This window comes from Oncorhynchus mykiss, chromosome 9, assembly GCF_057628025.1.
Source record: "Oncorhynchus mykiss isolate SJ-2025 chromosome 9, ASM5762802v1, whole genome shotgun sequence".
In the NCBI taxonomy this organism is placed as follows: Eukaryota; Metazoa; Chordata; class Actinopteri; order Salmoniformes; family Salmonidae; genus Oncorhynchus; species Oncorhynchus mykiss.
The window spans coordinates 6,077,093-6,098,955 of record NC_143030.1 but is presented as its reverse complement, the minus strand read 5'-3'; the positions used below and the strand labels follow the sequence as shown (position 1 = coordinate 6,098,955).

The 21,863-nt window shown below is 41.3% G+C and overlaps 1 protein-coding gene across 3 annotated transcripts in view; it reads right to left on the bottom strand.

Annotated features, from left to right (window-relative positions):
• Positions 1-21,863, bottom strand: part of LOC110531324 (uncharacterized) — a 55,767-nt gene that overhangs the window by 11,538 nt on the left and 22,366 nt on the right. For 2 of the 3 annotated variants that reach the window (XM_090183349.1, XM_090183347.1), the window contains exons 6-8: positions 20,451-20,702; positions 10,603-10,743; positions 8,684-8,804 (exon numbers count right to left, since the gene is read on the bottom strand). In XM_090183349.1, coding sequence (XP_090039475.1) covers positions 8,684-8,804; positions 10,603-10,743; positions 20,451-20,702 — 514 coding nt within the window. The remainder of the gene's footprint in view (positions 1-8,683; positions 8,805-10,602; positions 10,744-20,450; positions 20,703-21,863) is intronic. The other variant, XM_090183348.1, reaches the window with a different exon arrangement.

Genomic DNA, 21,863 nt, shown 5'->3' with positions numbered 1-21,863 from the left:
GTTACCTGTAGTAGTAGTCACCTGTAGTAGTAGTTACCTGTAGTAGTAGTTACCTGTAGTAGTAGTTACCTGTAATAGTAGTTACCTGTAGTAGTAGTTACCTGTAGTAGTAGTAGTTACCTGTAGTAGTAGTTGAAGCCGGTGGTGTGAGTTACCTGTAGTAGTAGTTACCTGTAGTAGTAGTTACCTGTAGTAGTAGTCACCTGTAGTAGTAGTTACCTGTAGTAGTAGTTACCTGTAGTAGTAGTCACCTGTAGTAGTAGTTACCTGTAGTAGTAGTTACCTGTAGTAGTAGTTACCTGTAATAGTAGTAGTTACCTGTAGTAGTAGTCACCTGTAGTAGTAGTTACCTGTAGTAGTAGTTACCTGTAGTAGTAGTTACCTGTAGTAGTAGTTACCTGTAATAGTAGTAGTTACCTGTAGTAGTAGTCACCAGTAGTAGTCACCTGTAGTAGTAGTAGTTACCTGTAGTAGTAGTAGTCCCCTGTAGTAGTAGTCACCTGTAGTAGTAGTTACCTGTAGTAGTAGTTACCTGTAGTAGTAGTAGTTACCTGTAGTAGTAGTCACCTGTGGTAGTAGTCACCTGTAGTAGTAGTCACCTGTAGTAGTAGTTACCTGTAGTAGTAGTCACCTGTAGTAGTAGTGTTGGGGAATAATCAGAATTAGTTGGTAACATAGGTAAGATGTTTTATATTCATCATATGTTTGTAAGTTACTTCTCATCAGAATGTTGTGTTTGTATAATACTGTGGCGGGGTTGCAGTATCTGTTCTCTGTCAAGACTAAGTTGCTTGGGCCGCAGAGAGGGGAGAGGTCAAGCGTATATCTCTTGGCTCCACAATGTCTGTGTGCCAGTCAGTGTGTCTCTGTGATCTTGTCAAGATAGGATGGATTTGATATATGGCTGTTGATTTGGAGGATTGGTTTATGGTTCTGAGTTTGAGAGAAGAACATAGTTTAGGAGACAAAGCTGAACGATAAATTATGGCCAATGCTGTCTGGCTATGTGTGTCTTTGCTATAAAGGATCTCAGTTGCAATGTGTAAGGGACTCTCAGAGAATTAATTTATAGACACTGAATTGATCTGAGAGTCACAGGGTTGTGGTGGAGCTCATATAATTAAAGATGGACTTTATGATAACTCTGACTTGTGTGTGGTTTGCTCTCATGATTTGGTAAATACTGGGAAATTTCCACGACAGTAGTCACCTGTAGTAGTAGTCACCTGTAGTAGTAACCTGTAGTAGTAGTCACCTGTAGTAGTAGTTACCTATAGTAGTAGTCACCTGTAGTAGTAGTTACCTGTAGTAGTAGTTACCTGTAGTAGTAGTTTAAGCCGGTGGTGTGAGTTACCTGTAGTAGTAGTTACCTGTAGTAGTAGTTACCTGTAGTAGTAGTTACCTGTAATAGTAGTAGTTACCTGTAGTAGTAGTCACCTGTAGTAGTAGTTACCTGTAGTAGTAGTTACCTGTAGTAGTAGTTACCTGTAGTAGTAGTTACCTGTAATAGTAGTAGTTACCTGTAGTAGTAGTCACCAGTAGTAGTCACCTGTAGTAGTAGTTACCTGTAGTAGTAGTCACCTGTAGTAGTAGTTACCTGTAGTAGTAGTAGTCACCTGTAGTAGTAGTTACCTGTAGTAGTAGTTACCTGTAGTAGTAGTTACCTGTAGTAATAGTTACCTGTAATAGTAGTAGTTACCTGTAGTAGTAGTCACCTGTAGTAGTAGTTACCTGTAGTAGTAGTTACCTGTAGTAGTAGTTACCTGTAATAGTAGTTACCTGTAGTAGTAGTTACCTGTAGTAGTAGTAGTTACCTGTAGTAGTAGTTGAAGCCGGTGGTGTGAGTTACCTGTAGTAGTAGTTACCTGTAGTAGTAGTTACCTGTAGTAGTAGTCACCTGTAGTAGTAGTTACCTGTAGTAGTAGTTACCTGTAGTAGTAGTCACCTGTAGTAGTAGTTACCTGTAGTAGTAGTTACCTGTAGTAGTAGTTACCTGTAATAGTAGTAGTTACCTGTAGTAGTAGTCACCTGTAGTAGTAGTTACCTGTAGTAGTAGTTACCTGTAGTAGTAGTTACCTGTAGTAGTAGTTACCTGTAATAGTAGTAGTTACCTGTAGTAGTAGTCACCAGTAGTAGTCACCTGTAGTAGTAGTAGTTACCTGTAGTAGTAGTAGTCCCCTGTAGTAGTAGTCACCTGTAGTAGTAGTTACCTGTAGTAGTAGTTACCTGTAGTAGTAGTAGTTACCTGTAGTAGTAGTCACCTGTGGTAGTAGTCACCTGTAGTAGTAGTCACCTGTAGTAGTAGTTACCTGTAGTAGTAGTCACCTGTAGTAGTAGTGTTGGGGAATAATCAGAATTAGTTGGTAACATAGGTAAGATGTTTTATATTCATCATATGTTTGTAAGTTACTTCTCATCAGAATGTTGTGTTTGTATAATACTGTGGCGGGGTTGCAGTATCTGTTCTCTGTCAAGACTAAGTTGCTTGGGCCGCAGAGAGGGGAGAGGTCAAGCGTATATCTCTTGGCTCCACAATGTCTGTGTGCCAGTCAGTGTGTCTCTGTGATCTTGTCAAGATAGGATGGATTTGATATATGGCTGTTGATTTGGAGGATTGGTTTATGGTTCTGAGTTTGAGAGAAGAACATAGTTTAGGAGACAAAGCTGAACGATAAATTATGGCCAATGCTGTCTGGCTATGTGTGTCTTTGCTATAAAGGATCTCAGTTGCAATGTGTAAGGGACTCTCAGAGAATTAATTTATAGACACTGAATTGATCTGAGAGTCACAGGGTTGTGGTGGAGCTCATATAATTAAAGATGGACTTTATGATAACTCTGACTTGTGTGTGGTTTGCTCTCATGATTTGGTAAATACTGGGAAATTTCCACGACAGTAGTCACCTGTAGTAGTAGTCACCTGTAGTAGTAACCTGTAGTAGTAGTCACCTGTAGTAGTAGTTACCTATAGTAGTAGTCACCTGTAGTAGTAGTTACCTGTAGTAGTAGTTACCTGTAGTAGTAGTTTAAGCCAGTGGTGTGAGTTACCTGTAGTAGTAGTTACCTGTAGTAGTAGTCACCTGTAGTAGTAGTTACCTGTAGTAGTAGTCACCTGTAGTAGTAGTTACCTGTAGTAGTAGTTACCTGTAATAGTAGTTACCTGTAGTAGTAGTAGTTACCTGTAGTAGTAGTTACCTGTAGTAATAGTAGTTTAAGCCAGTGGTGTGAGTTACCTGTAGTAGTAGTTACCTGTAGTAGTAGTCACCTGTATTAGTAGTTACCTGTAGTAGTAGTTACCTGTAGTAGTAGTCACCTGTAGTAGTAGTTACCTGTAGTAGTAGTTACCTGTAGTAGTAGTTACCTGTAGTAGTAGTTACCTGTAATAGTAGTAGTTACCTGTAGTAGTAGTCACCAGTAGTAGTCACCTGTAGTAGTAGTTACCTGTAGTAGTAGTCACCTGTAGTAGTAGTTACCTGTAGTAGTAGTAGTCACCTGTAGTAGTAGTTACCTGTAGTAGTAGTTACCTGTAGTAGTAGTTACCTGTAGTAATAGTTACCTGTAATAGTAGTAGTTACCTGTAGTAGTAGTCACCTGTAGTAGTAGTTACCTGTAGTAGTAGTTACCTGTAGTAGTAGTTACCTGTAATAGTAGTTACCTGTAGTAGTAGTTACCTGTAGTAGTAGTAGTTACCTGTAGTAGTAGTTGAAGCCGGTGGTGTGAGTTACCTGTAGTAGTAGTTACCTGTAGTAGTAGTTACCTGTAGTAGTAGTCACCTGTAGTAGTAGTTACCTGTAGTAGTAGTTACCTGTAGTAGTAGTCACCTGTAGTAGTAGTTACCTGTAGTAGTAGTTACCTGTAGTAGTAGTTACCTGTAATAGTAGTAGTTACCTGTAGTAGTAGTCACCTGTAGTAGTAGTTACCTGTAGTAGTAGTTACCTGTAGTAGTAGTTACCTGTAGTAGTAGTTACCTGTAATAGTAGTAGTTACCTGTAGTAGTAGTCACCAGTAGTAGTCACCTGTAGTAGTAGTAGTTACCTGTAGTAGTAGTAGTCCCCTGTAGTAGTAGTCACCTGTAGTAGTAGTTACCTGTAGTAGTAGTTACCTGTAGTAGTAGTAGTTACCTGTAGTAGTAGTCACCTGTGGTAGTAGTCACCTGTAGTAGTAGTCACCTGTAGTAGTAGTTACCTGTAGTAGTAGTCACCTGTAGTAGTAGTGTTGGGGAATAATCAGAATTAGTTGGTAACATAGGTAAGATGTTTTATATTCATCATATGTTTGTAAGTTACTTCTCATCAGAATGTTGTGTTTGTATAATACTGTGGCGGGGTTGCAGTATCTGTTCTCTGTCAAGACTAAGTTGCTTGGGCCGCAGAGAGGGGAGAGGTCAAGCGTATATCTCTTGGCTCCACAATGTCTGTGTGCCAGTCAGTGTGTCTCTGTGATCTTGTCAAGATAGGATGGATTTGATATATGGCTGTTGATTTGGAGGATTGGTTTATGGTTCTGAGTTTGAGAGAAGAACATAGTTTAGGAGACAAAGCTGAACGATAAATTATGGCCAATGCTGTCTGGCTATGTGTGTCTTTGCTATAAAGGATCTCAGTTGCAATGTGTAAGGGACTCTCAGAGAATTAATTTATAGACACTGAATTGATCTGAGAGTCACAGGGTTGTGGTGGAGCTCATATAATTAAAGATGGACTTTATGATAACTCTGACTTGTGTGTGGTTTGCTCTCATGATTTGGTAAATACTGGGAAATTTCCACGACAGTAGTCACCTGTAGTAGTAGTCACCTGTAGTAGTAACCTGTAGTAGTAGTCACCTGTAGTAGTAGTTACCTATAGTAGTAGTCACCTGTAGTAGTAGTTACCTGTAGTAGTAGTTACCTGTAGTAGTAGTTTAAGCCAGTGGTGTGAGTTACCTGTAGTAGTAGTTACCTGTAGTAGTAGTCACCTGTAGTAGTAGTTACCTGTAGTAGTAGTCACCTGTAGTAGTAGTTACCTGTAGTAGTAGTTACCTGTAATAGTAGTTACCTGTAGTAGTAGTAGTTACCTGTAGTAGTAGTTACCTGTAGTAATAGTAGTTTAAGCCAGTGGTGTGAGTTACCTGTAGTAGTAGTTACCTGTAGTAGTAGTCACCTGTATTAGTAGTTACCTGTAGTAGTAGTTACCTGTAGTAGTAGTCACCTGTAGTAGTAGTTACCTGTAGTAGTAGTTACCTGTAGTAGTAGTCACCTGTAGTAGTAGTCACCTGTAGTAGTAGTCATCTGTAGTAGTAGTTACCTGTAGTAGTAGTCACCTGTAGTAGTAGTCACCTGTAGTAGTAGTCATCTGTAGTAGTAGTTACCTGTAGTAGTAGTTACCTGTAGTAGTAGTTACCTGTAGTAGTAGTTACCTGTAATAGTAGTCACCTGTAGTAGTAGTCACCTGTAGTAGTAGTTACCTGTAGTAGTAGTCACCTGTAGTAGTAGTTACCTGTAGTAGTAGTTACCTGTAGTAGTAGTTACCTGTAGTAGTAGTCATCTGTAGTAGTAGTTACCTGTAGTAGTAGTCACCTGTAGTAGTAGTTACCTGTAGTAGTAGTTACTTGTAGTAGTAGTTTAAGCCAGTGGTGTGAGTTACCTGTAGTAGTAGTTAGCTGTAGTAGTAGTTACCTGTAGTAGTAGTTACCTGTAATAGTAGTCACCTGTAGTAGTAGTTACCTGTAGTAGTAGTTACCTGTAGTAGTAGTCACCTGTAGTAGTAGTTACCTATAGTAGTAGTTACCTGTAATAGTAGTTACCTGTAATAGTAGTTACCTGTAGTAGTAGTAGTCACCTGTAGTAGTAGTTACCTGTAGTAGTAGTCACCTGTAGTAGTAGTTACCTGTAGTAGTAATAGTCACCTGTAGTAGTAGTAGTTGAAGCCGATGGTGTGAGTTACCTGTAGTAGTAGTTACATGTAGTAGTAGTTACCTGTAATAGTAGTTACCTGTAATAGTAGTTACCTGTAGTAGTAGTAGTCACCTGTAGTAGTAGTTACCTGTAGTAGTAGTTACCTGTAGTAGTAGTCACCTGTAGTAGTAGTTACCTGTAGTAGTAGTTACCTGTAGTAGTAGTAGTCCCCTGTAGTAGTAGTAGTTACCTGTAGTAGTAGTAGTTACCTGTAGTAGTAGTTACCTGTAGTAGTAATCAGCTGTAGTAGTAGTTACCTTTAGTAGTAGTTACCTGTAGTAGTAGTTACCTGTAGTAGTAGTTGAAGCCAGTGGTGTGAGTTACCTGTAGTAGTAGTCACCTGTAGTAGTAGTTACCTGTAGTAGTAGTTACCTGTAGTAGTAGTAGTCCCCTGTAGTAGTAGTAGTTACCTGTAGTAGTAGTAGTTACCTGTAGTAGTAGTTACCTGTAGTAGTAATCAGCTGTAGTAGTAGTTACCTTTAGTAGTAGTTACCTGTAGTAGTAGTTACCTGTAGTAGTAGTTGAAGCCAGTGGTGTGAGTTACCTGTAGTAGTAGTTACCTGTAGTAGTAGTCACCTGTAGTAGTAGTTAGCTGTAGTAGTAATAGTCACCTGTAGTAGTAGTAGTTGAAGCCGATGGTGTGAGTTACCTGTAGTAGTAGTTACCTGTAGTAGTAGTTACCTGTAATAGTAGTTACCTGTAATAGTAGTAGTTACCTGTAGTAGTAGTAGTCACCTGTAGTAGTAGTTACCTGTAGTAGTAGTTACCTGTAATAGTAGTTACCTGTAGTAGTAGTAGTTACCTGTAGTAGTAGTTACCTGTAGTAGTAGTAGTTGAAGCCGGTGGTGTGAGTTACCTGTAGTAGTAGTTACCTGTAATAGTAGTTACCTGTAATAGTAGTTACCTGTAATAGTAGTAGTTACCTGTAGTAGTAGTAGTCACCTGTAGTAGTAGTTACCTGTAGTAGTAGTTACCTGTAATAGTAGTTACCTGTAGTAGTAGTTACCTGTAGTAGTAGTTACCTGTAGTAGTAGTAGTTGAAGCCGGTGGTGTGAGTTACCTGTAGTAGTAGTTACCTGTAATAGTAGTTACCTGTAGTAGTAGTAGTTACCTGTAGTAGTAATAGTCACCTGTAGTAGTAGTAGTTGAAGCCGGTGGTGTGAGTTACCTGTAGTAGTAGTTACCTGTAGTAGTAGTTGAAGCCAGTGGTGTGAGTTACCTGTAGTAATAGTTACCTGTAATAGTAGTTACCTGTAGTAGTAGTAGTTACCTGTAGTAGTAGTCACCTGTAGTAGTAGTTACCTGTAGTAGTAATAGTCACCTGTAGTAGTAGTAGTTGAAGCCGATGGTGTGAGTTACCTGTAGTAGTAGTTACCTGTAGTAGTAGTTACCTGTAATAGTAGTAGTTACCTGTAGTAGTAGTTACCTGTAATCGTAGTAGTTACCTGTAGTAGTAGTTACCTGTAGTAGTAGTTACCTGTAGTAGTAGTTACCTGTAATAGTAGTAGTTACCTGTAGTAGTAGTAGTCACCTGTAGTAGTAGTTACCTGTAGTAGTAGTTACCTGTAGTAGTAGTTACCTGTAATAGTAGTAGTTACCTGTAGTAGTAGTCACCTGTAGTAGTAGTTACCTGTAGTAGTAGTTGAAGCCGGTGGTGTGAGTTACCTGTAGTAGTAGTTACCTGTAGTAGTAGTTACCTGTAGTAGTAGTTACCTGTAATAGTAGTAGTTACCTGTAGTAGTAGTCACCTGTAGTAGTAGTTACCTGTAGTAGTAGTTACCTGTAGTAGTAGTTACCTGTAGTAGTAGTTACCTGTAATAGTAGTAGTTACCTGTAGTAGTAGTCACCAGTAGTAGTCACCTGTAGTAGTAGTTACCTGTAGTAGTAGTCACCTGTAGTAGTAGTTACCTGTAGTAGTAGTAGTCACCTGTAGTAGTAGTTACCTGTAGTAGTAGTTACCTGTAGTAGTAGTTACCTGTAGTAATAGTTACCTGTAATAGTAGTAGTTACCTGTAGTAGTAGTCACCTGTAGTAGTAGTTACCTGTAGTAGTAGTTACCTGTAGTAGTAGTTACCTGTAATAGTAGTTACCTGTAGTAGTAGTTACCTGTAGTAGTAGTAGTTACCTGTAGTAGTAGTTGAAGCCGGTGGTGTGAGTTACCTGTAGTAGTAGTTACCTGTAGTAGTAGTTACCTGTAGTAGTAGTCACCTGTAGTAGTAGTTACCTGTAGTAGTAGTTACCTGTAGTAGTAGTCACCTGTAGTAGTAGTTACCTGTAGTAGTAGTTACCTGTAGTAGTAGTTACCTGTAATAGTAGTAGTTACCTGTAGTAGTAGTCACCTGTAGTAGTAGTCACCTGTAGTAGTAGTTACCTGTAGTAGTAGTTACCTGTAGTAGTAGTCACCTGTAGTAGTAGTTACCTGTAGTAGTAGTTACCTGTAGTAGTAGTTACCTGTAATAGTAGTAGTTACCTGTAGTAGTAGTCACCTGTAGTAGTAGTTACATGTAGTAGTAGTCACCTGTAGTAGTAGTTACCTGTAGTAGTAGTTACCTGTAGTAGTAGTTACCTGTAGTAGTTGTTACCTGTAATAGTAGTAGTTACCTGTAGTAGTAGTCACCTGTAGTAGTAGTTACCTGTAGTAGTAGTTACCTGTAGTAGTAGTTACCTGTAATAGTAGTAGTTACCTGTAGTAGTAGTCACCTGTAGTAGTAGTTACCTGTAGTAGTAGTTACCTGTAGTAGTAGTTACCTGTAGTAGTAGTTGAAGCCGGTGGTGTGTGTCTTAGAAGTGTGTGAAGCCAGGTGATGGTTGAGACTCCTCTGACACTGGGCTTGGTACGAACACACTGGACACCTATACCTACTGACTACTGGGAGAGAGGGAGGAAAGAGGGTGAAAAAAGAGAGAGAGAGAGTAGAGGGGACAGAGAGAATAGGAGGGAGAGAGAGGAGGGGTAAGACAGAGAGGGAGGAGGGGTAAGACAGAGAGGGAGGAGGGGTGCGACAGAGAGGGAGGAGGGGTAAGACAGAGAGGGAGGAGGGGTAAGACAGAGAGGGAGGAGGGGTGCGACAGAGAGGGAGGAGGGGTGCGACAGAGAGGGAGGAGGGGTACGACAGAGAGGGAGGAGGGGTAAGACAGAGAGGGAGGAGGGGTAAGACAGAGAGGGAGGAGGGGTAAGACAGAGAGGGAGGAGGGGTAAGACAGAGAGGGTAAGAAAGAGAGGGAGGAGGGGTAAGACAGAGAGGGAGGAGGGGTAAGACAGAGAGGGTAAGAAAGAGAGGGAGGAGGGGTAAGACAGAGAGGGAGGAGGGGTAAGACAGAGAGGGTAAGACAGAGAGGGAGGAGGGGTAAGACAGAGAGGGAGGAGGGGTAAGACAGAGAGGGAGGAGGGGTAAGACAGAGAGGGAGGAGGGGTAAGACAGAGAGGGAGGAGGGGTAAGACAGAGAGGGAGGAGGGGTAAGACAGAGAGGGAGGAGGGGTAAGACAGAGAGGGAGGAGGGGTAAGGCGGCTTGCGTGAGAACAAATAGGATTACTGGACAGGTGCTTGATTAACCTTTAACTTTAGAGCCTGTTATTTGAGCCCTGACCTCTGACCACAGTGTGCTATTTGACCTCTAACCCCACAGGGTGCTATTTGACCTCTAACCCCACAGGGTGATATTTGACCTCTAACCCCACAGGGTGCTATCTGACCTCTAACCCCACAGGGTGCTATTTGACCTCTAACCCCACAGGCTTTATTGTTAATGACTCAACCAGTGCCTGTGCCTCATACGGTGCCATATTACCTACATAGGGACCACAGACAGTGTGTTCGCCTGTTACGTCCCCCAGTTTATGTGTTGTAGTTTGTGTATTTGCATGTGTTTATTTCAGGAAATGGCTTCCTGAAATCCCTCAAGCAGCTGATTGGTTGACTCCAGGGCTAATTGGAGAGCTGACCCCGCCCCCTCGTCAAGACACAACTGTCTCCAGTTACACATTCAATCTGAAGCTATATAAAAGCCAGTGTTCTGTTCAGGAGAGAGAGATTTTGCTGGGCGGTCATTGCAGAGAGATTGAATGTGAGAGAGATTTGCTGGGAGGTCATTGCAGAGCGATTGTTCACTATAGAGATATTTGCTGGAGGTTGATTGTGCTGGGAGTTCATTGCTGAGAGTGGGTATGTTCTGAGTTTGTTGCTCAGGTAGAGCTTAGTTGATGTCCTTTGTTTCTTAGTTTGTTTGTGAAATTGTTTAATATCCTGTTTCATTTGTTCCCAGGGGAGAAGGGGAAGGCACCTTGGGAGTGCTTAGGCAAGAGGCCCGCGGGCATACATATACCCGTAGTATATTCACTGTCTAGGCACACTAGGTAAGACCTGGGCGGACCACCCCCTGTATTTTGGTTAGGGCACCAGGTGGTGCTAAATTAGGTAAAAGTGGGTAGGCAGGTAAGATAGGAGAGGGGGGGGCTTTGAGATGTACTTTCTTTGCTTTGGTTCCGTCCAGCCCCTTTTCCCCATATTACCGTGTAAAGGAATAAAGTCCTTGTAAACGGTACCACATTCTGCCTGTGTCATTCTTACTCGCACCTACAGTCCATACCTTTTTCACTTCACAGAGAGTTTAGTTGTAGCAGGGTGTTGCGTTCCCTCTTCATAGAGGCGTGCGTAACATCGCCTACCGTGCTGTGGTTTGTCTGGGGAGGGTTGAGTAAGGTCCCGCTGGTTCGGGCGGGCAGAGGGCGTGTGTGTAAGGGGCTTCTCCGCCACAGGACTAGAGAAGGATCCGTTTTCTTTCAGCTCGTTGGCTTTGCAGACTTTTTCTGAAGAGAAACAAGAGCCAAATGTTAGTTACCTAGACTGCTGTAGCGTTTAGTTACCTAGACTGCTGTAGCGTTTAGTTACCTAGACTGCTGTAGCGTTTAGTTACCTAGACTGCTGTAGCGTTTAGTTACCTAGACTGCTGTAGCATTTAGTTACCTAGACTGCTGTAGCATTTAGTTACCTAGACTGCTGTAGCATTTAGTTACCTAGACTGCAGTAGCATTTAGTTACCTAGACTGCAGTAGCATTTCACAGCTACATTTAGTTACCTAGACTTTTGTAGCATTTAGTTACCTAGACTGCTGTAGCATTTCACGGCTACATTTAGTTACCTAGACTGCTGTAGCATTTAGTTACCTAGACTGCTGTAGCATTTAGTTACCTAGACTGCTGTAGCATTTAATTACCTAGACTGCTGTAGCATTTCACAGCTACATTTAGTTACCTAGACTGCTGTAGCATTTCACAGCTACATTTAGTTACCTAGACTGCTGTAGCATTTCCCGCTACATTTAGTTACCTAGACTGCTGTAGCATTTAGTTACCTAGACTGCTGTAGCATTTAGTTACCTAGACTGCTGTAGCATTTAGTTACCTAGACTGCTGTAGCATTTAGTTACCTAGACTGCTGTAGCATTTAGTTACCTAGACTGCTGTAGCATGTAGTTACCTAGACTGCAATAGCATTTAGTTACCTAGACTGCAGTAGCATTTCACAGCTACATTTAGTTACCTAGACTTTTGTAGCATTTAGTTACCTAGACTGCTGTAGCATTTCACGGCTACATTTAGTTACCTAGACTGCTGTAGCATTTAGTTACCTAGACTGCAGTAGCATTTCACAGCTACATTTAGTTACCTAGACTGCTGTAGCGTTTAGTTACCTAGACTGCTGTAGCATTTAGTTACCTAGACTGCTGTAGCATTTAGTTACCTAGACTGCAGTAGCATTTAGTTACCTAGACTGCAGTAGCATTTCACAGCTACATTTAGTTACCTAGACTTTTGTAGCATTTAGTTACCTAGACTGCTGTAGCATTTCACGGCTACATTTAGTTACCTAGACTGCTGTAGCATTTAGTTACCTAGACTGCTGTAGCATTTAGTTACCTAGACTGCTGTAGCATTTAGTTACCTAGACTGCTGTAGCATTTCACAGCTACATTTAGTTACCTAGACTGCTGTAGCATTTCACAGCTACATTTAGTTACCTAGACTGCTGTAGCATTTCCCGCTACATTTAGTTACCTAGACTGCTGTAGCATTTAGTTACCTAGACTGCTGTAGCATTTAGTTACCTAGACTGCTGTAGCATTTAGTTACCTAGACTGCTGTAGCATTTAGTTACCTAGACTGCTGTAGCATTTAGTTACCTAGACTGCAATAGCATTTAGTTACCTAGACTGCAGTAGCATTTCACAGCTACATTTAGTTACCTAGACTTTTGTAGCATTTAGTTACCTAGACTGCTGTAGCATTTCACGGCTACATTTAGTTACCTAGACTGCTGTAGCATTTAGTTACCTAGACTGCAGTAGCATTTCACAGCTACATTTAGTTACCTAGACTGCTGTAGCATTTAGTTACCTAGACTGCTGTAGCATTTCACAGCTACATTTAGTTACCTAGACTGCTGTAGCATTTCACAGCTACATTTAGTTACCTAGACTGCTGTAGCATTTCACGCTACATTTAGTTACCTAGACTGCTGTAGCATTTAGTTACCTAGACTGCTGTAGCATTTAGTTACCTAGACTGCTGTAGCATTTAGTTACCTAGACTGCAGTAGCATTTCACAGCTACATTTAGTTACCTAGACTGCTGTAGCATTTCACGGCTACATTTAGTTACCTAGACTGCTGTAGCATTTAGTTACCTAGACTGCTGTAGCATGTAGTTACCTAGACTGCTGTAGCATTTAGTTACCTAGACTGCAATAGCATTTAGTAACCTAGACTGCTGTAGCATTTCACAGCTACATTTAGTTACCTAGACTGCTGTAGCATTTCACAGCTACATTTAGTTACCTAGACTGCTGTAGCATTTCACAGCTACATTTAGTTACCTAGACTGCTGTAGCATTTCACGCTACATTTAGTTACCTAGACTGCTGTAGTATTTAGTTACCTAGACTGCTGTAGCATTTCACAGCTACATTTTGTTACCTAGACTGCTGTAGCATTTAGTTACCTAGACTGCTGTAGCATTTCACAGCTACATTTAGTTACCTAGACTTTTGTAGCATTTAGTTACCTAGACTGCTGTAGCATGTAGTTACCTAGACTGCTGTAGCATGTAGTTACCTAGACTGCTGCAGCATGTAGTTACCTAGACTGCTGTAGCATGTAGTTACCTAGACTGCTGTAGCATGTAGTTACCTAGACTGCTGTAGCATGTAGTTACCTAGACTGCAGTAGCATTTCACAGCTACATTTAGTTACCTAGACTTTTGTAGCATTTAGTTACCTAGACTGCTGTAGCATTTCACGGCTACATTTAGTTACCTAGACTGCTGTAGCATTTCACGGCTACATTTAGTTACCTAGACTGCTGTAGCATTTAGTTACCTAGACTGCAATAGCATTTAGTAACCTAGACTGCTGTAGCATTTCACAGCTACATTTAGTTACCTAGACTGCTGTAGCATTTCACAGCTACATTTAGTTACCTAGACTGCTTTAGCATTTAGTTACCTAGACTGCTGTAGCATTTCACAGCTACATTTAGTTACCTAGACTTTTGTAGCATTTAGTTACCTAGACTGCTGTTGCATTTCACGCTACATTTAGTTACCTAGACTTTTGTAGCATTTAGTTACCTAGACTGCTGTAGAATTTCACGGCTACATTTAGTTACCTAGACTGCTGTAGCATTTCACGGCTACATTTAGTTACCTAGACTGCTGTAGCATTTCACGGCTACATTTTGTGGTATAATTTCGGACACAAACGCTTTAATGACAAACTCTGGGAATGCAACAATAACATTGTGGTTAACATTTGATATACACTGAGTGGACAAAACATCAAGAACACCTGTTCTTTCCCTGAGACTGACCAGGTGAATCCAATCAGTGTAGATGTAGGGGAGGAGACAGGTTAAATAAATCTTTTTTAAGCCTTGAGACAATTGAGACATGGATTGTGTATGTTTGCCATTCAGAGGGTGAATGGGCAAGACAAAAATATTGAAGTGCCTTTGAACAGGGTATGGTAGTAGGTGCCAGGTGCACCGGTTTGTGTCAAGAACTGCAACGCTGCTGGGTTTTTCACGCTCAACAGTTTCTTGTGTGTATCAAGAATGGTCCACCACTGCAAAGGACATCCAGCCAACTTGGTACAATGTGGGAAGCATTGGAGTCAACATGGGACAGCATCACTGTGGAACGCTTTCAACACCATGTAGAGTCCCCGACGAATTGAGGCTGTTCTGAGGGCAATATTATGAAGATGTCCTTAATGTTTTGTACATGCAAGTGTATACTGTGTGTACCTTACAGTTGGTAGAAGGTTCTAGAGTGTAGTAGAATTATTTAGAGTGAGGTGGTTGTACCTGACAGTTGGTAGAAGGTTCTAGAGTGTAGTAGAATTATTTAGAGTGAGGTGGTTGTACCTGACAGTTGGTAGAAGGTTCTAGAGTGTAGCAGAATTATTTAGAGTGAGGTGGTTGTACCTGACAGTTGGTAGAAGGTTCTAGAGGGTAGTTAGGTTCTAGAATGTCGTAGAAGGCTGTAGAGTGTGGTGGTTGTACCTTACAGTTGGTAGAAGGTTCTAGAGTGTAGCAGAATTATTTAGAGTGAGGTGGTTGTACCTTACAGTTGGTAGAAGGTTCTAGAGTGTAGCAGAATTATTTAGAGTGAGGTGGTTGTTCCTGACAGTTGGTAGAAGGTTCTAGAGTGTAGCAGAATTATTTAGAGTGAGGTGGTTGTACCTGACAGTTGGTAGAAGGTTCTAGAGTGTAGCAGAATTATTTAGAGTGAGGTGGTTGTACCTGACAGTTGGTAGAAGGTTCTAGAGCAGGGGTGTCAAAGTCAAATGGACGGAGGGCCAAATAAAAAAATCAGCTACAAGACGAGGGCCGGACTGTTCGAATGTTCATTGAAAAATTTTTAAATGACGCATATAGTCTAGTGAACCTAATTGAACCTACTGAAAACCTAACAAATATATTACAATATGATCAGATAAATAAAGCAATATTTTCTTATGGCTCTGTCAGTAATCTTTAATTTTCAACAGACACAAAAGACAAATTTCCTTTATATAAATATCCCCATAACATGAACATTAAATGAAAGAAACCGGTATTCAAGGCACCATCAGTAGACTATATTTTCTATTTTAGCAAAAGTGGGCTAAATTTACTTCAAAGAAAAAACAATAATAGCAATTTTCTATCATCCACTCAACTGAAATATTTTTAAAATATAATTGGATTGAAATACAAAAAAATAAAGTGCAAAAATCTATTAATCAAAAACAACACTTTGTTTAAGGAGAAGTAACATGCAGTGAAAACAAATATTAAATTTTAACTTTTAAACTTGAACTGAGTAAAAACTCTAAATATGTGATTGCACAGTAATGTTCACTTGTTTGAGGTTGAGGGTGATACTTGGTGGTGTCCCATCTTTTCCACAAGTTCATCAATGTTCGGGGTAAGGCTCTGAGCTGAAGAAATCCTCAGAATTGAGTGGAGGTGTTCAGCAGTAAGTCGACTTCTGTGTGATGTTTTGTTCAGGTTCATCAAAGAAAACAGTTGTTCACACAGGTATGTGCTGCCAAACATAGACAACGTTTGAGCAGCCTGGATGCGCAGCTGGGGCATTGTGCCGGGGAGGAAACGGGCGAACTCCGCAGCACCCACTGCCGCATATTTTGCCCTCAGTGCATCATTGCATTGGAGGTCAATCAACTCCATTTGGAGGTTTGGTGGTGAGCTTTCCACGTCAACAGCAAATGGGTTACCGAGCAGTTCCAACCTGCTTTTTTGTGCTTCAAAGTCAGCAAATCGGCGTCGAAAGTCAGCGGCAAGCATACCTATTTTATCAGCCAACTGTGTGCTCGGGAACGCACTGGTAGAGAGCTTCTCTTTCATGGTCTGGCAGCTGGGAAAGTGGCTCAAATTTTCTTTACGCATCTGCGTCTCCCACAGAGTCAGTTTGGTTTTAAATGCCTTCACTGTACTGTACATATCAGAGATGACACGATCCCGACCCTGCAGCTGCAAGTTTATTGCATTCAGATGACTCGTAATGTCACACAGAAAAGCCATTTCACACAGAAACATTTCGTCTCGGAGTTGTGTTGTGTCTTTCCCTTTGCTGTCCAAGAACAGACAAATCTCCTCACGAAGCTCGAAACATCTTTGAAGCACCTTTCCCTGGCTTAGCCATCGCACCTCTGTGTGATAAGGCAAATCACCATGCTCCGTTTCTAACTCCGTCAGAAATGCCTTGAACTGGCGGTGATTCAAACCTTTGGCTCTGATAAAGTTAACTGTGCGCGTGATGATGCTCATTACATGCTCCATTTTCAAGGCTTTACCGCACAACGCTTCCTGGTGTATGATACAATGATAAGCTGTCAGCTCACCTGTCGCGTTTTCCTCTTGCATCTTTTCCCGTATCTTCGCCACCAGTCCGCTCCTGTGTCCACACATCGCAGGTGCTCCGTCGGTTGTCAAACCCACGAGTTTTTCCCAAGGCAGCTCCATCTCATTTACACATCTTGACACCTCTTCATACAAATCATGCCCCGTAGTTGTGCCATGCATAGGACGTAAAGCCAAAAACTCCTCTGTCACGCTTAGGTTGGAGTCCACTCCGCGGATGAAAATTGACAACTGGGCAATGTCAGAAATGTCGGTGCTCTCATCCACAGCCAAGGAATATGCAATAAAATCTTTTCCCTTTTTCACAAGCTGCTCTTTTAGATTGATGGACAACTGGTCTACTCTCTCGGCAATGGTGTTTCTGCTCAGACTCACATTTAAAAAGAGTTGCCTTTTTTCTGGGCAAACTTCGTCACAAACTTTAATCATGCAGTTTTTGATGAAATCCCCCTCCGTAAATGGCCGGGCTGATTTAGCGATCTCTTCTGCCAAAATAAAACTGGCCTTGACAGCAGCCTGGCCTTGTGATTTGGCTTTTTTGAACAGAGCCTGTCGAGATTTGAGGCCTCGTTTTAATTCCTCTGCCTTTTGTAGCCTTTGTTCCATGTCCATATTCTTGTTTTTGTCCGCGTGTTTCGTTTCATAATGTCGTCTCAGATTATACTCTTTCAGTACCGCCACACTTTCTCCACACAGAAGACACACAGGTTTTCCAGCTACCTTCGTGAACATATACTCCGACTCCCACCTTGTTTGAAACCCCCGGTTCTCAGTATCCACCTTCCGTTTTGCCATTTTTGATGGGTATCTGAAAGTTAATTTTACTGTGATGCTGACGACTGCTGTGCCAATAAATATTGAAATGAAGCAGCCTACTGCTCGGTGCGTCACCTTTGCATTGTGGGAAATGTAGTATTGGTGCGTGTAAAAGATCTGCGGGCTGCCGGCTTGCTGCGGGCCGGTTCTAATAATAAATCAAGATCATCCCAGGGGCCGTAAAAAACCTTCTTGCGGGCCGGATGTGGCCCGCGGGCCTTGACTCTGACATATGTGTTCTAGAGTGTAGCAGAATTCTTTAGTGTGGTGGTTGTGCCTGACGGTTGGTAGAAGGTTCTACAGTGTAGTAGAAGGCTCTAGAGTGTAGTTAGAATGTTCTAGAGTGTCGTAGAAGGCTGTATAGTGTGGTGGTTGTACCTGACAGTTGGTAGAAGGTTCTAGAGGGTAGTTAGGTTCTAGAATGTCGTAGAAGGCTGTAGAGTGTGGTGGTTGTGCCCGACAGTTTGTAGAAGGTTCTAGAGTGTAGTAGAAGGCTGTTGAGTGGGGTGGTTGTGCCTGACAGTTTGTAGAAGGTTCTAGAGTGTAGTAGAAGGCTGTAGAGTGTGGTGGTTGTGCCTGACAGTTTGTAGAAGGTTCTAGAGTGTAGTAAAAGGCTGTTGAGTGGGGTGGTTGTGCCTGACAGTTTGTAGAAGGTTCTAGAGTGTAGTAGAAGGCTGTTGAGTTGGGTGGTTGTGCCTGACAGTTGGTAGAAAGTTCTAGAGTGTAGTTAGGTTCTAGAGTGTAGTTAGAAGGTTCTAGAGTGTAGCATAATTCTTTAGAGTGTGGTGGTTGTATCTGACAGTTGGTAGACAGTTCTAGAGCAGGGGTGTCAAACATACGGCTCACCGGTGATTTGAATAAAAACAATTCTAATTCAAAATTTGCGGGGGAAATGAACTCAATATACTTTAAAATGACTAAAACCAAAACGAAACTGTGTAGAAATTATAATGGACCCTCACTGAAGAAAAACAGAAATGCAACATGCAACAATTTCAAAGATTGTACTGAGTTATAGTTCATATTAGGAATTCAGTCAATTGAAATAAATTCATTTGGGCCTAATCTATGGATTTCACATGACTGGGAATACAGAAATGAATCTGTTGGTCACAGATTCTCATAGAGTTGATCAGGCTGTTGATTGTGGCCTGTGGAATGTTGTCCCACAAACCTACAGGAGGGTATCTCTCCAGGAACAGGGTTGGAGTTAAAATCTACAGGAGGGTTTCTCTCCAGGAACAGGGTTGGAGTTAAAATCTACAGGAGGGTTTCTCTCCAGGAACAGGATTGGAGTTAAAATCTACAGGAGGGTATCTCTCCAGGAACAGGGTTGGAGAGCCCTGTTTTAGAGTGTTGTGGGTACAAAGATCCACTGTACTGGTTGTTCGGGCTCTGGTCTTGTCCCCCGTATTAATTACTGTCTGGTAATGTGGTCATGTGCAGCAAAGAAAGACCTATCAAAGCTGCAGCTCAGAACAAGAGCAGCACGGCTTGTCCTGAACTGCACACAGAGAACTAACACCGTCTTTCATGGCTGAGGGTTGAAGAGAAATTATCTACTGGATTTGTGTGTTAAAAATGCCTAACCACTTGTATAATCTATTAGCATCCACTTGAAACAGACACACAAACCCCATCAGAAACACCTCTATGGGTTTATACACTGAACACAAACCCCATCAGAAACACCACTATAATACACTGAACACAAACCCCATCAGAAACACCACTATAATACACTGAACACAAACCCCATCAGAAACAACACTATAATACACTGAACACAAACCCCATCAGAAACACCACTATAATACACTGAACACAAACCCCATCAGAAACACCACTATAATACACTGAACACAAACCCCATCAGAAACACCACTATAATACACTGAACACAAACCCCATCAGAAACACCACTATAATACACTGAACACAAACCCCATCAGAAACACCACTATGGGTTTATACACTGAACACAAACCCCGTCAGAAACACCACTATAATACACTGAACACAAACCCCATCAGAAACACCACTATAATACACTGAACACAAACCTCATCAGAAACACCACTATAATACACTGAACACAAACCCCATCAGAAACACCACTATAATACACTGAACACAAACCCCATCAGAAACACCACTATAATACACTGAACACAAACCCCATCAGAAACACCACTATAATACACTGAACACAAACCTCATCAGAAACACCACTATAATACACTGAACACAAACCCCATCAGAAACAACACTATAATACACTGAACACAAACCCCATCAGAAACACCACTATAATACACTGAACACAAACCCCATCAGAAACACCACTATAATACACTGAACACAAACCTCATCAGAAACACCACTATAATACACTGAACACAAACCCCATCAGAAACACCACTATAATACACTGAACACAAACCCCATCAGAAACACCACTATAATACACTGAACACAAACCCCATCAGAAACACCACTATAATACACTGAACACAAACCCCATCAGAAACACCACTATGGGTTTATACACTGAACACAAACCTCATCAGAAACACCACTATAATACACTGAACACAAACCCCATCAGAAACACCACTATAATACACTGAACACAAACCTCATCAGAAACACCTCTATGGGGTTAAACATCTTGAATCACAGCACCTCTCCTCTTTCTAAAGCTCTCATTTAGCTGGATATATGAAGTATATGAATAGTGTGTAAATAGTATTTTTGTTGTCTCTTGGTGTCTTTAAAATATATAGGTCTTTATTGTGTATGTCCTTGTCTATAACTGTTCTGTCCTGTGTCATGTATTTGTATGGTTCATGTGGACCCCAGGAAGAGTAGCTGCTGCCTGTGCGGTAGCCAATAGGCGATCCTGATTAACTAAACCTGATAGTTGGTAGAAGGTTCTAGTGTTGGTAGAAGGTCCTAGAGTGTTGTGGGTATCTGACAGTTGGTGGAAGGTTCTAGAGAGTTGTGGGTACCTGACAGTTGGTGAAAGGCTCTAGAGTGTTGTGGGTACCTGACAGTTGGTAGAAGGTTCTAGAATGTTGTGGGTACCTGACAGTTGGTGAAATGCTCTAGAGTGTTGTGGGTACCTGACAGTTGGTAGAAGGTTCTATAATGTTGTGGGTACCTGACAGTTGGTGAAATGCTCTAGAGTGTTGTGGGTACCTGACAGTTGGTAGAAGGTTCTAGAGAGTTGTGGGTACCTGACAGTTGGTGAAAGGCTCTAGAGTGTTGTGGGTACCTGACAGTTGGTAAAGGAGAGCAGAGGCCATTTTGACTGAGATGTCCTGGGAGAAGAGATCTCTCTGGAACAGATCCTGGTCTTCTTTAGGGAGGAGAGGTGGAGGGGGTGTCTTCTCACCCCTCCCGGACTCCGCTCGCTCCCCTGGGGGACGGATAGGGTCAGGTGTCACGCTGGGGGTCAGGGGGTCAATCTCCATAGGCTCCTCCTCCTCTTTCACCTTTAAACCCTGGACCACCACTTCCTGCTTCTCTGTGATTGGTGGAAGAGGGAGGAGGAGCAAGCATAAGGGACAGGGAGTCTACGTGTGTGTTATACAGTATGTGGACACCTGCTCGTCCAACATCTCATTCCAAAATCATGGGCATTAATATGGAGTTGCTGCTATAACAGCCTCCACTCTTCTGGGAAGGCTTTCCACTAGATGTTGGAACATTGCTGCAGGGACTTGATTCCATTAAGCCACAAGAGCATTAATGAGGTCGGGCACTGATGTTGGGCGATTAGGCCCGTCTCGCAGTCGCCGTTCCAATTCATCCCAAAGGTGTTCGATGGGGTTTGGGGTCAGGGCTCTGTGCAGACCAGTCAAGTTCTTCCACACGGATCTTGACAAATCATTTTTGTATGGACCTCGCGTTGTGCATGGGGACATTGCACCTGTACATAGCCCATCTGTAAATAGCCCATCCAGTGTATATATAGTGTATATGTATATATAGTGTGTATATGTGTATATGTAGTGTATATAGTGTGTATGTGTGTATATATGTAGTGTGTATATGTGTATATATATATATATATATATATATATATATAGTGTATATGTGTATATATAGTGTATATATAGTGTATATATATAGTGTATATGTGTATATATACTGTATATGTGTATATATAGTGTATTTGTGTGTATATATATATATATATATAGTGTGTATGTGTGTATATAATGTATAAATAGTGTGTATATATAGTGTATATAGTGTTTATGTGTGTGCATATATATAGTGTATATGTGTGTATATAAATATATAGTGTGTATGTATATATATACTGTATATATAGTGTATATATAGTGTGTATGTGTGTATGTGCATATATACTGTATATTGTGTGTATGTGTGTATGTGTATATATACTGTATATAGTTTGTATGTGTATATATAGTGTATATTTTGTGTATGTGTGTATATAGTGTATATATTGCGTATGTGTATATAGTGTATATATAGTGTGTATGTGTGTATATATATATATATAGTGTATATAGTGTGTATGTGTGTATATTTAGTGTGTATGTGTATATATATATATATTGTGTACATGTATATATATAGTGTGTATATATATAGTGTATATATATAGTGTGTGTATGTATATATATAGTGTATATATAGTGTATATGTGTGTATA